Below are 13,332 nucleotides of genomic sequence, written 5' to 3' on the forward strand. Positions count from 1 at the left end.
CTACTTTCTAACGACTACAGATTTAATGATGCCATAGTATAGTCAAACGGGGTCCAAGGACATTAAAATAACACCCTTGTGTCTAAAATATAGAAGTCCTCAAAATGAAGAGAAGGGCATTCTTAGTAGAAAACTCACATTTTAGTTCCTATGCTGGTATATAAAATATTACTATATGTAGTCACTGAGATCACTATCCTATTTTCCCTGTAAATCCTGGGATCTGGAGCTTATACTAACTAGACGCAAGATCCTATTCAGATAAGTAGTCCAAATCTTGCTCCCTTTCAAGATAGAGATGTGCCACAAAGCCCAAAAATGACAGTAACTAGGGGCCGAAGAGATGGCTCAGGTAGCTGACAGGGCTTGCTACATGAGCATGATGGCATGAATGTGAATCCCCTGCATCCAAACCCAAAAATGAGTGTGGCCACACCTCCCTAGAACCCCAGAGCTAGCAGGGTGGGGACAAGCACATCCCAGGGGTTTGCTGGCCACCCGCCTAGCCTCAGATTCAGTAAAAGACTCTGCCTTGAAGGACTGAGGTGCAGAGTGATGGCATAGGACATCTAGTGTGGTCCTTTGACTTCCCCTCTATCACAGCTCCTGGGCACACCACACACGGTATTTAGTAATGACATAAATTAATTGTCCGACTTTCAAACCTCGGTTACTTCCTTAGGAATGCCCGCTCCTTACCACTCATCCAGCTGCAGGAGTTATCTTCGTTTCTGCTTCTCCTCATGCTCCCTCTTCTTACACTCTTTATAACCCCACATCAGTCAGCTGCCATGGTTACCGGTGATGCTGAGCAGACAGTGAACATCTGGCCCTATTCTGTTCAAAGGGCTTTTTTTTATGCTGTTATCACTTTCTCTGCTTCTAAAGGTTAATTTTAAAATGTGGATAAGTTTAAAAGTCTAAAATCAAAACAATAAAACTCATTAATGCTCCCCAGGGCCCAAGATAAGCATTGTGACTACATTCGCTTTTCTTTTCGGCCTTGTCAATTGCACATAACACAGATGGGGTTCTGTGAACTCAAGGACTCCTTGGCCTTTGTTTCCTCTCCTAAAAGTAAACCTCAACACCCATGCCCCGTTGCAACTTGGTGTGCTGCTGAGGCAGGAACTCCAGCCCCTTGCCCTGTCTGCCCGATGGCAGAACTTAGCTGGCTGCGCAGCTGGTCTTCCCAACAAGGCTTTGTTGATCTCCACTCATGCCACTGAGGCAGGCACTTTTATGAAGTGATCAAATACTTAAGTTTCCTAGCCAAAAGTGGACCCCCAAAAGGGAGCCAACACTTAAGACGAAGGAAAGGGGAAAAGAAGTATAAAGATTTAATGGCTCTTTGCTAAAATTAGTACAGTTTTTCTTTGGCAACTCTGAGCCATGATGTCACGGGGCAATCACATGTTCTTACATAGTCTGCTGTAGGTGCCTTGATAGTCCGACTTGAGCATTCATAGAAGTACAGAGGTACCACCCCCTGCCTATCAGAGAGCTACTGGATGCTTAGGTCTCGGTTCTGGGCTTCTAATGCTTTATTATGAATGGTATCCCAAGTCACAGACGTTTGTGATCTAATCACATGACAAACCTATCATGCGTCTGCCATGCCATAATTGTCACTTCTCCCTTACACCAATGGAAGCTGTGTTGAAATTTGTCCAGCAGTTCATGCCACTTTTGTCTCTTAGGTAGAAGGTCACATCTATTACAGGGCTAGAAAGCCTCAAATTGTTTGCTTATGGTAAAGGGCCAAGTTAAAAAGAGTTCAACTTTCCCATCTAACAGGCACTGCTGTTCTCAAGCAGCTTGAAATATAAAACATGCAACCTTTGGCTGTTGCGAACCTCATGCAGGGTGCTATGTACAGAGCAGAGAATCTCTTCCCAGATTGACTTGACACAGACCTTACATTTCGTCCTTCAAGGCGGAAGGAAAGCGGCTTGGTGAGAGGGAGACAGGAGTAAAGGGCACTCACTCCGCTGCCGTTGTCACAGTCACCAGCAAACAAACCCAACTGCATCGGAATTCCACCTGCTCTTGGGTGGAATAGTGCAACAATATCCAGCAGCTATCCCAAACTTGAATGCCCCGAGTGGCAGTTCCGGGAAGTCAAGTAGTATTTGGGGTTAGTCAGTTGGTGTGTGTGTTTTGCTTTTATTTTTCCAGCTCTATTTTAATTTGGCAATAAAGCATATAAATTATCACTGGCTGGGGACCACATTGTGAAAAAAGGATCTCAGATTAGAGCCCTAAACTAACTGTAAAGAAATTCTCTGCACCTGGAGAGATGGCGCCTGTGACCTCCTGGGTAACCAACCAGCCCACAGCAGCAGAGCTAAGGGGGAGGAATGAGAGATTTGCAGTGGCACAGCCTGGCTTGAGACTGCGGATCTGCCGCCTACCAGTTTAGCAGCCTTTGGCAAATGGCGACTTCTCACTAAGCCATAGATTTTCAACCTGGGAAGTCCAATAGCAACAGTCCTTTACCTCATAAAGTCGCCCTGAGGAATAAATGCTACCATACATTTAAAGAACTTGGGGGGACCTAACACACAATAGGCACTCCATAGGTGTTAGTTACTACAGCTATGGCTGAGCCCATGACTGTGCTGACAGTATTGGTGTTACCTACAGAAGCTGCTCTCCAGACATTGGGTTTGTTTTTATGGTTTTTGTTTTTTTAATCCATAAAAAGGAAAGGTAGAATTCTAAAATTCTCTGAGTCCAAAAAAAAAAAAAAAATAGTTCCCTATGGGTTGTTCTAAAAACAGAAGACAATTCCTAGGAAAACATCATCTTGAAGCTAAATCACATTTGTGGGGTTTCTAAGATCTTTTTTTTTTTTTTTTTTGTTTTGTTTTTCGAGACAGGGTTTCTTATGCAGACTGACGGGGGAAGTCTTAGTTCACAGGTATCAAGAATAGCCCTCCCCTAAACAGCTGAGAGTCATTGCCGTTCAGTCCATACAGGATTTTGCATCCTTTGTTCCCTAACAGGAAAGCTCAATTTAAGTACTAGAAAATGGTTGATTTGTTGAGGAAGCAAAATTAATTAATTAGTTAATTAATTAATTAAAAAGTGAAGGTGTCTTTCATCATGCAAGTCTGAAATACTTCGTTTTATTGCAAAAGCGAATGCTTTAGAAAAGAAACGACCTCCTTCCGACCAATCTCATGTAAATAAGTGCTTAAAAAAAAAGCCTCATAAAACCTCATTTCTGTTTCTGTGGATCTCTATAGGATAACAAAGCAGAGTTGTCCTGCATTTCAGAATGTATCCACAAGCATTAGAGAACCAAAGCTCAAAGACACACAGGCCCATCAGTGAAACAATCACATAGACCTAGAACTCAATTATCAAGCAATTCATTTATCCTGTCAAATCAGTTCATACTAAGAGTAAGTCCACTTCTTACATGACCTTCCAAAGCTTTACAGCATGTGACTAATTATTTGTGCAATTCTTTTAGCTACCTTGTGAGTTACAAGGAAAGGTAATGTCATCATCCTTATGTTTAACTTCAACCTACCCCTGTGTAAGACATTTCTTTAGTTTCCCATCTGTAAAATATAACATTTCTGTCAGGAGCTGTGAGGATTCTGCGGAGTATGGGTGGAAAGCTGCTCGTGAGGCGCCAGGGACTCGGGGAAATCACAGCTCTTGTCATTAAGTGGGAACTCAAACGGCCAAATTGACCTCTCCAGAGTTACACGCGTGAGAAGTTTACAAGATGCTCACGTGTTCACTGCCTCCGTTTAGTTTTATATTCCCTGTGGAGTTAACAGGCCAGAGAGGAAGCCGCTTTCTCGAGTGAGGCTCCATCAAAGCAAGCTGGAGCACGGATCTAAGTGCTTCCAGTTCCACAGTGTCTCTCTCCCCACAGAGACACAGCCCTGGTGCCATCATCACCACAGACATCCTGCCCTCCGTGCCGCCTACAGTGGCCTGTGAGGGAGGCTTCCAAGGCAGCATAGGACCATTTCAGTACAAGTTTGTGCGTTTTGACAAAGTGAGCAGAAATCCAGATAAAGCAAGCGTCTTCCGTGTAACCACAAGTATTGGTGTTCACGCAAACCATTGTCTGGGGTATAAACAGTAGAGGAAAGTAAGTCCTAAGACAGCAACAGTCCTACTTATTTAAAAGTAACACAGAAATGATGTCATTCATTAATGTCAAGAAAAAAATGCCAAAAATGTAGACGTGCAGAAAATTTGTATCATTTATTCTAAGATGTTAAAAATGTTTTAACATTTTTATATGTTTTACATGTTTTAATATTTTTACATACTATAATGTTTTATAGGAGAAAATGAATTTTTGAAAAAAAAAATTTCAGATCATGTTAGTGGATCAGGATTTTTGAATCTGATCCCTTGCAGCCCAGGTATCCTTAATTGATTTGGCATTATTGTAGTTTTTAAAAAGGAGGACATCATATAAAACATTTCCTCAGCTGATTCCAACTTGACTCTATGTTAAGAAAACTCCTGTTTCGGGACATTGGAAGGTGTTAGGGGAGGAAGAATTTGGAGGTAATCATCTCAGTGCTTATCAAGCTGGGGACTCAGCAGCCACTGGGCAGAGAAAAGTGAGACAAAATCCACAAGCCTGAGTTTCTGGCCCTCCATTCTTCCTTCATCTTAAAACTCATGACTGGTCCACCACTTGGATTGTCATAAGGTGGAAGCAAAGGTCCCGATGTCTGTACTCAAGGTTATATACGTTGAGAGGATGTAGCAAGAAGAACACAGACATTCAACCTCACCGCTTCCTGGGTGGTCCTCCCTTCATTTTCTGCCCCTGGGGGGGGGGGGAAGCAAAACACTTGGTTCTCTTTCAACATTTCCTTAGTCTCTGCAGTTTTGCTTAGGAAGAAGGTGGTTTCTATTACTGCCTGAATGAAAATCATCTAGAGAAGAGGGAACCCTATAACCAGAATACTGTAGCACCCATAACTTCATTCGAAAAAAAGAAGAAAAAAAAAAAAACCTCTACTTTCCTAGTCTTTGAGGCTTAATGCTTGGTACCATGCAAAAGGCAAAGAAGAGTCAGAGGAGTCAGCGAAAGTCAGGGGCTCAAATCTGCCCAGGGTGTGTTGAGTTGCACAGTGATGGAGCAACATGATGTCCGAAACACACATGAGTTGGAAAACAAAGAGATTTTCCTGATTTCCATAGTTGCCTCTGGGAATGGAAAGATATAGAGTCAAGTGAAGTGTGCCAGAAGCCCAATTTTACTAGAAGATACACATTAAGGCCATGGCAAATAGAAGAAGCAAAAATGCCTCTGGGTATATAGGGTAGGTGGGAGAGTGGAGGTGCTGTGAGTAAGGACAGCAGGCGCGAGAGAAGCAGTTTGTAAGGAAAGAGGGCAAGTCGTGTGGGACTCCCTGGTCTCAGAGTCCCGAGTCCACACCTCGGTCAGGCCAAGAAAAGGATGTTTAGTGAGAAGAGGCAAGAGGTCCTGAGAGATTCACCGAGATGAACCCCTTATGATTCATATCCCTTATAAAGAGAACCTCGTGTGTTAAGTGTCCATGAAGTAAGTTACATTAGAATTTTTCTTATAAAGAGAGATATATCACAGTACGTAAATTCCAGAGTTCAGTCACGTGACCTTGATTCTGGGTTGATTTTTTTAAGGTCATGTCTATTGTTTAGAAGTTGCATCTTATCAAAAACATTGATGACAACTTATGCTAGAAAGCATGCAGGGTAAAGGGAGCACTCCTGCATTGCTGATGGAGTGCAAACTGGTACAGCCACTTTGGATTTCAGTACAGTGATTTCTCAGAAAATTAGGAAATAACCTTCCTCAAGACCCAGAAATACCACGTTTGGGTATATATCCAAAGGATGCTCAATCGTAACAGAAGGACATGTGTTCAACTATGTCATAACAGCATTATTTGTCATAGCCAGAACCTGGAAACAACTTAAATGCCCCTCAACCGAAGAATGGATAAGGAAAATGTGGTATATTTACACAATGGAGTACTACACAGCAGGAAAAAATGGCATCTTGAAATTTGCAGGCAAATGGATGGAGCTAGAAAACATCATTTTGAGTGAGGTAACCCAGATACAGAAAGACAATTATCACCTGTACTCACTCATAAGAGGCTTTTAAACATAAAGCAAAGAAAACCAGCCTACAAATCACAATCCCAGAGAACTTAGACAATAATGAGGACCATAAGAGAGACATACATAGATCTAATCTACATGGGAAGGAGAAAAAGACAAGATCTCCTGAGTAAATTGGGGGCATGAGGACCATGGGAGAGGGATGAAGGGAAGGGAGAGGCAGGGAGGGGAGCAGAGAAAAATGAAGAGCTCAATAAAAATCAATTAAAAAAAAAACAAGAAGTTGCATCTTAGATTATTCCTTCACAAAGCCTCAGTGACCTTTAGGTGACACATGGAATTAGAGATCAGTTCCACAGGCCCCCATCTTATACCTTTTCTCAAATGAAATTTCACTTTACTTCGGTATTCTAATTGCTAAGCTTGTTAGAGGCAATATGTTATTTTAGAACTTGCAAAAGCAGCAAGATGTTTTTGATAGCAAGGAAAAAAGACATCTAGCCCCCAGGAACCAGACACTGCTGTTAGGTATTTCTCTACTATATGTGTGGAAGTATATATGTATATGTGTGTGTATACACACATGTATACTTATATGTGTACTTGTGTATTTCTGTGAACACATACACACAAGATAAAAATTATTTTATTGATAAAATGTGAATACAGAAATTTTCTAATGTCATGAGTTTAATGATACATTCTATTTTGTACTCCTTTCAGTCACTATATTATTGAAAATGGTTCAGAGTGTTTTGTATATTTATATTCTAGATAATATTTCATTATAAGAACCTGTCATAACATCATAGCACTAGACAGTTGAGTAAAGTGTGCTCTTTGTGTAGATTAGGTGGGAAGTGTCTCTTCCTTTCTTCTCCTCGGCTTCTCCTCTCAACACCCCTTGCAATGAGAGTTTTAGATGGCGTCAGGGCGCGCCGTTGTGAAAATCCACAAGTGGTCAGAGCTATGGAAGCAATGAAGAATGAGTAGTTTGCCCTTATGGTGTCCCTTTCGACAGTTTTTTAAGTTGTGTTCCCTTCCTTCTCTCCTGTCCACGCATTCAGAGACATGTCTGAATGTACACACACAAACACAGTCACATCTACGCCCAACCTGGGGAGACTTTCATCGAGTCCCTTCACGGCTTCCCTTTCCACCATCTTTCATAATGAGCACTTTACCTGAGAACAAAAACAATGTGTCTTAAGAGTAAGCAATGATTGCCTTCCCCTCCTTCGCAGTGCAGTCAAAGATCAGGGCTGTGGTCAGAGCCCCAGGAGGGAGCAGAGCCAAGGCTCACGAATATGCATCGAGGGCTGGACAGAGCCCCATTGTTTTGCTATCTTTCTGTTTTCACAGGTGCCACAGAGTCATTTTATGAGTCTTCACCATGACCCGTGCCACAGAAAGAGAAATAGAGTTATAGTTTTGCTGAAACCAGGTTTAAAGCTTCGTGCTCAAACATAAACACGATTTCTAACCCAGCCCAAAGTCGCGACATCTCTGTGCTCCCTCCATTTATCCCTTTCTTCAGCTCAACTTGTCTTGCTCGATCTTGCTGTCTCCATTCCAAATATCATCAGCTGATAAATCAGGTGACAGAGACCTGTAACAGTTCATTCTCAGATTGAAGATGACAAATTATGGTGATAAATTCTTCTAGGAGAGAAGGCAGTGGTCCGCATTTCCACATCTAGAAATTGATATAGCAATAAATTAATGCAAGGGTTAGATAAAACTTAACTTCATTCTATATGATTGATACTGTAATTTATTCTATTAAATAGCAGTATATTTCCAAGTTTTATCAAAGACTCCTGGGAAGCCATCCGAATGTGAATGCTAGACTTGGTTCTTCCAGATTGAGAGAGACAAACCGAGGAGGAGGTGGGTGGAGGCGAGTAATTATATTTGATAAACTCGATTAAAACTTCTTTAAAAAAAAAAGAATTTGAAACATTGGTGCCCTTTAATCCTTGTAAATACTATCATTTTAAAGGGAACATTCTCTTGATTATTAGATACAAAATTTATGAAAAAGGGATCTCATGAACAAGATTGAGGATTAAGCTTTTTTTTTTTCAGAAGATAGAAAAGAATGAGGCATTTAACTCCAAAAGCAGGGACGAAAATTGAATGTGGTAATCATTTCATTGCTGCATTAAAGGTCCTTGCATTCCGTAGCATCACTCTCATGAGCCCTGGGACATAAGGCTAACATATCCAGGTGTGCTCACTTGTTTACATACCAGGAAATCTTAGCAGAAAATGAATAGAAAACATTCAAAGAAATGAATACAGACATAGTGTTTCTTTATGTCCTTCCATAAAGCAAAGAGGTGAATGACCAATCCGTCCTGGGACATCTGTCTTCATGGCCCTGTTTCTGTTTTCTCTGAATCATGTCTAGACTCTGTTATGTGTCTCCTTTGAGTTCAGCTTCTTAGAGCCTTATAGTCGGTCCTCTTTTCTTTTCTTTCTTTTCATGATTTTCAGTCAATATTTTTTGTTATCTGATCCATAGTAAGCCCAGCTGAATGTTTCAACTCAAATGCTTAGATCTGCTAGCTATGTTTTTTTTTAAAAGTATGATACCATCCCATGTTAATTGATGGAATCCAAAAGGAAATCGATTTATTTAAATGTAAGTATAAACATGCTGAATCTATGTTAATTATTATGTAGATATGTAAATATATACACATGTATCCCAAAGATACAAACAGAATGTGCACGTCTCTTTAATGTTAAGACAGGCGCTCCCTAGCACTTGTCATATGAAACGAACCGTCTTCCGTGTGTGCCCTTCTGGGCTCTGCATCTACCCTGAGCGTTCTTCATATCCCACCCTAGATGGAGGCTCTGCTGCTCTAGCACCCTTCCTCAACAGCCTAAGTACTAAGAAAAGCTTCACCGTCCTGGGGGCAGTCTTCAGCCAGGGTCCAGTCTTACCCAAGGGAGGCATTAGTTGAAATGAAGAACTTGGGGAATGTGCACCAGAGACCTGAAGACCTGCAACACAGCCCATGCTTTCTTGTGCATCCTCCAGTCACACAGCATACAAGAATGTCCTTTCCTGTGGCTCGTTGGCCGTTACTCTGTCTCTGAACCTCATAGGTTTCCCAGGGTACTAATTGCAGCTGTAACAGTCACAGTCATCATGATAAAGCAGTTAGCCCTGCATAATATTTTACAGAAGGAAAAGCTTTCATATTTGTGATCAGTTTTATGACTTCACTTTGGTAGGGTATTTGCTCTTGCTAACCATTGCTTATAGCATTTGGTAGTTCCTCCCTCCCCTTTCTAAAACATCCAAGTGGCTACCCTCCAGGTACCGTAAATCTTTAGATCTGCCAGAAATAGAAGCGTATTTGCTGATGCATGTTACAGCCTTGTCAGTTCTGTGGTCCATGATCTCCTGCTCACATAGCTTTCTCTTTCATCAAACGTGAGACAGTAACTGTAATTGCTCGATGGGCATCTGGAAGTAACATTAATAATGATGATAATAATAATGACCTCATAGAATGGATAATTTGGGGGATTGAAGAACATTTACAAGCTTATTGTGCCGTATAGTTAATGATGAGGTGCCAAGGTTTCTCACTACCCCCCCCCCTTTCCAGTGGTATTTCCTGCTCGGATCAGAGGACTAATTATAGAAAATAGTGTCTTTTAAGAGCTTTCCCCAGCCCACAGCATACACTAGCATAAAGACCCAACTGTTCCAGTGTTGTTTCCAGAGATGATTTATGAATGTTGTTTTGCAATTGTATAAAATGTGTATGATGTAATCATTTAGTGTTTATTTATTGTGTGTACCTTCTACTCAGAGGGTTGGCATTATTGTTCCTAACAGTGACGGATACAAGCAGATCATGCCTTATGACCTCTACCATCCCCTTCCTCGGTACGTAAATCAATCATCCTGATGTTAGAATTAGCACATCACGCTTCTGATGCTGTAGTGTATATGTGTAAAAATGTCGAGATGTTTTTTCTACAAATAAGATGACAGATGACAGACTTTCAAGTCCATTCTGAGTGCTCCTCTTGAGTAATCCTGGCCTGCTCAGAGTGTAAGCTTGTCATTCAGAAACCGTTTTGATAGAGTCACATTTAGTTGGAGCGGATGCAGTCACTCACGCTAACTAGCTACACTATGTCTGCTTATGCCCTTGGAGTGGACACAGTAACTCACTCTAATTAGCTACAATATGTCTGCTTATGCCTGTGCCTTTCTTTCACTCCCTTTTCACTGCCTCGCTGGCTCCTTGGGTAGGAGCCTAGTCCTTACAGAGCCATTGCGGACTTAAACAAACACCACCTGATGTGTGGTCACAGCACGGTGAATATGAAATTCCACGCATGGAATTACTCTAATAGGGGCTTCCTGTGTCCTTCCTTTATTTTTGAAAAATTATAATTAATTAAAGGCAATTTCGTATCCTTATTGTTCAGCATATTTTACAGTATAAGTTTTTTTTCAACACACAAAGATTAATTGCTACATTGTTTTGCTAAAGTATGTTTTAAAAACTAGAAAAAGGGTTATTCAAATTTTAAAGGACTTTTTATCTTTATATTTGATAGAAAACTGGAGTTGCTGAGAAAGGTACTAGTTGCCAATTGTATCACTTGACCGGAAATAGCTCTGCAGGTAGCAAAAATTAGGATTAGTTTTAAATAGCTTTGCTGTTTTCTTTACTAATTTGCCCCCCAGGGAGTCAGCTGCTGTTTAGAGTCCTGGGTTTCTATGAGCCCATGAGCAGTTTGCTAAATCCTAAACTAAAACATGCAGGAAAAATAACTGTGTTTTGAACAGTAAAATTCAGTAAATTTAATTGATAGTCTCTGAATTCCTAATATAGTACATCTAATTGGATGCTAACCCAACTCTCCATTGATACTTCATTCTCACAGCCCTGGTTCAGCAATCATAGCCACAACCTAGATAAGTAAACGTGCATGCTCACTAAATATGAATTAGTGTGTTCTCTGTATGCATTCACACATATTTACAAGCATATGTAGGTGTATTTACATGGGTAAAATTCTCCAGTGACTGGCAGGAGACTGTCTCGTCCCTGTTCTTGTAGCCATGTGCAAAGGGAGATTGACTGACACTAGATACAATTGTTGCAAAAGGTGTCACTAAATGGCTTCCTCACCAGTCAGCTGGCTCCCACCTTGCTGTCGTTGTACTGATAAGAAGACAGTAAGGGACCTCAGAATTCCCCTTAGGTATCTTTTTCCAGAAGTCTTCTCCTTGGTAGTGAACTGAAAGAAATCAAAAGATAAACACAACTGAGCCAAGATTGCCCTTGATTTCAGTGTCTGTGTCTGTGAAGTAAGGATTCCTAGGACACATGATCAGTTTGTCTGGAGGAAAGCCACGTATTTTAAAATATAAATGGAGTTGAGTGTCAATGTGAACAACACTGAGTATTTGTTTCTCCTCTCAGGAAATCTCTAAGTTCCTGTCATCGTCTGTGATTTTTCTTGTTTATTTTTTTTTCCTTGCACAAGTAATACCTTTCATGTGGTAGTCTTGTCTTCTTATAGAATGAGACTTCCCTCAAGTGTCTAAAATCTGGTGCTGTCTCATGCCTACGGTCCCGCTTGCTGGTTTCTGCTCCATGTCCTGTTTGCTTATGTGATATGTCTATTCATCTCAGCGGAAAAGAACAATTCATTTAGCTAACAGACTGTTTCTTGGCCCTTGACTTCTGTTTCCCAGTACTAGTAGAGATACAAAGTCGGCTTCACTGACAGCTATTTCTATAAATGTGTTTCCATTTAACAAAATTAAAGCTCAAATAGTCCTCCAATAGGACTTGATAACTGAGGCAGAAAAACTTCTCTCTAAAACGCTTAAATAGGCTTCAGACAAGTATAGATAGTACCCACTTAATACACTGTAGGTTCTTTCCTGTTTGATGCCTTTGACTTAGCGTCAATACCAACGTAACTGTCATGATGAACTCATTGGTTGACAATGAGCTCCTTCCTGTCTCTTTTGCTACATCCTTTTTAATTTTGAAAAATTCTTAAACTAAACATAGTGTGGATTTAAGGTGATTAGAATCCAAGTGCATTTTATGACATTATTTAATATTCTTCTAGGATAATATTTTTTGATATATTTTCTTTTATCTGTTGTATTCACCCTGGTCACTGTTTTAATACCTCATGACAAAAGAATGTCGTCTCTAATCTTTCGTTAGACTTTAACATAGCTAAACAATATGCTGTGCTTCAGAATTCCCTATGGCCTCATTATTTAATGGGGAGTCACGTGACACTATTTCGCAAACAGACCTGAGTTTGTGAGCTCGAGCCACACAATGAATCTGCACAGTAGTCTTGCCCTCATCTATCTTGCTGTGGTCTGTGATACCGAGAAGAGGGCCTACATTCACTCGTGAAATTGCACGGTTCAGGCAAGCATTGAGACAGAAATTAATCATTCTCCCTTTCATGAGAGGTGAAGTTTCAAGGTTTTAGAGGGCCAATTAGAAAATGTTTTCCCTTCTAGAACAGCAATCATCTAGGTGATTAAATGTCCATTAAAATATTGCTGCTTTACTAGCAGATTAAATGGAGCATGAGTGCGTACTTATGTATTCGGCCCATCTTCAGGCTGAACCAGGTCTGTTCTCCGCCTTGAGAAGGAAGTCATGCAGAGATTAACCTAAAGGCAGACAGAGCCACCTTATCCTTTTGCAGGGAGACCTCTGCAGAACCACTTCATTCCCTTGAAAGGACTTCTATTCAATCGCTAAGGGCTAGAGAACTTGAGTTCCCCCAGAGTAACTTTTTTAAAATTATATTCTCTGGGGAAAATGCTGGGTTTGGCAGCAAAGTTTGGCTGTTGGCAGTGAAGACAATGGTGTGCCTAAACCTGAACCATGCAGACAAAATGTAGCACATAGGAAAAACACAGTGATGTTCTGGTTTCTGCAGAGGAGAATCAAGCCCACATGAAACTTACTTATAGAATAATGGGCTGCCTGCTTCCTGTGCAATATTTAAAAATATAGCTATTCAGGTCTGTCAACTCCGGGATGTTCTGATTCTTTCTCATTGAGATCAGATCTCTCATGATTCTTTAAGAGCTCTTAAAGCTCCAGACCAATGCTAACTATCAGAATTACATGTAAGAAACAATCATGGCTCCCTCAGTGCCATACTCCTGTAAACAGGAGTTCCACATGCCTAAATCTACAA

The 13,332-nt window shown here is 40.8% G+C and overlaps 1 protein-coding gene across 2 annotated transcripts in view; it reads left to right on the forward strand.

Annotated features, from left to right (window-relative positions):
• The window catches only part of Adamtsl1 (ADAMTS like 1), a 387,047-nt gene that overhangs the window by 179,196 nt on the left and 194,519 nt on the right, over nucleotides 1-13,332 (forward strand). The window contains exon 10 of one of the 2 annotated variants that reach the window (XM_005352697.2): nucleotides 9,962-10,012. The exons of the other annotated variant lie outside the window; for it this stretch is intronic. Coding sequence (XP_005352754.1) covers nucleotides 9,962-10,012 — 51 coding nt within the window. The remainder of the gene's footprint in view (nucleotides 1-9,961; nucleotides 10,013-13,332) is intronic. 2 annotated transcript variants of the gene reach the window in all.

This window comes from Microtus ochrogaster, chromosome 10 (genome assembly GCF_000317375.1).
Source record: "Microtus ochrogaster isolate Prairie Vole_2 chromosome 10, MicOch1.0, whole genome shotgun sequence".
Classification (NCBI taxonomy): Eukaryota; Metazoa; Chordata; class Mammalia; order Rodentia; family Cricetidae; genus Microtus; species Microtus ochrogaster.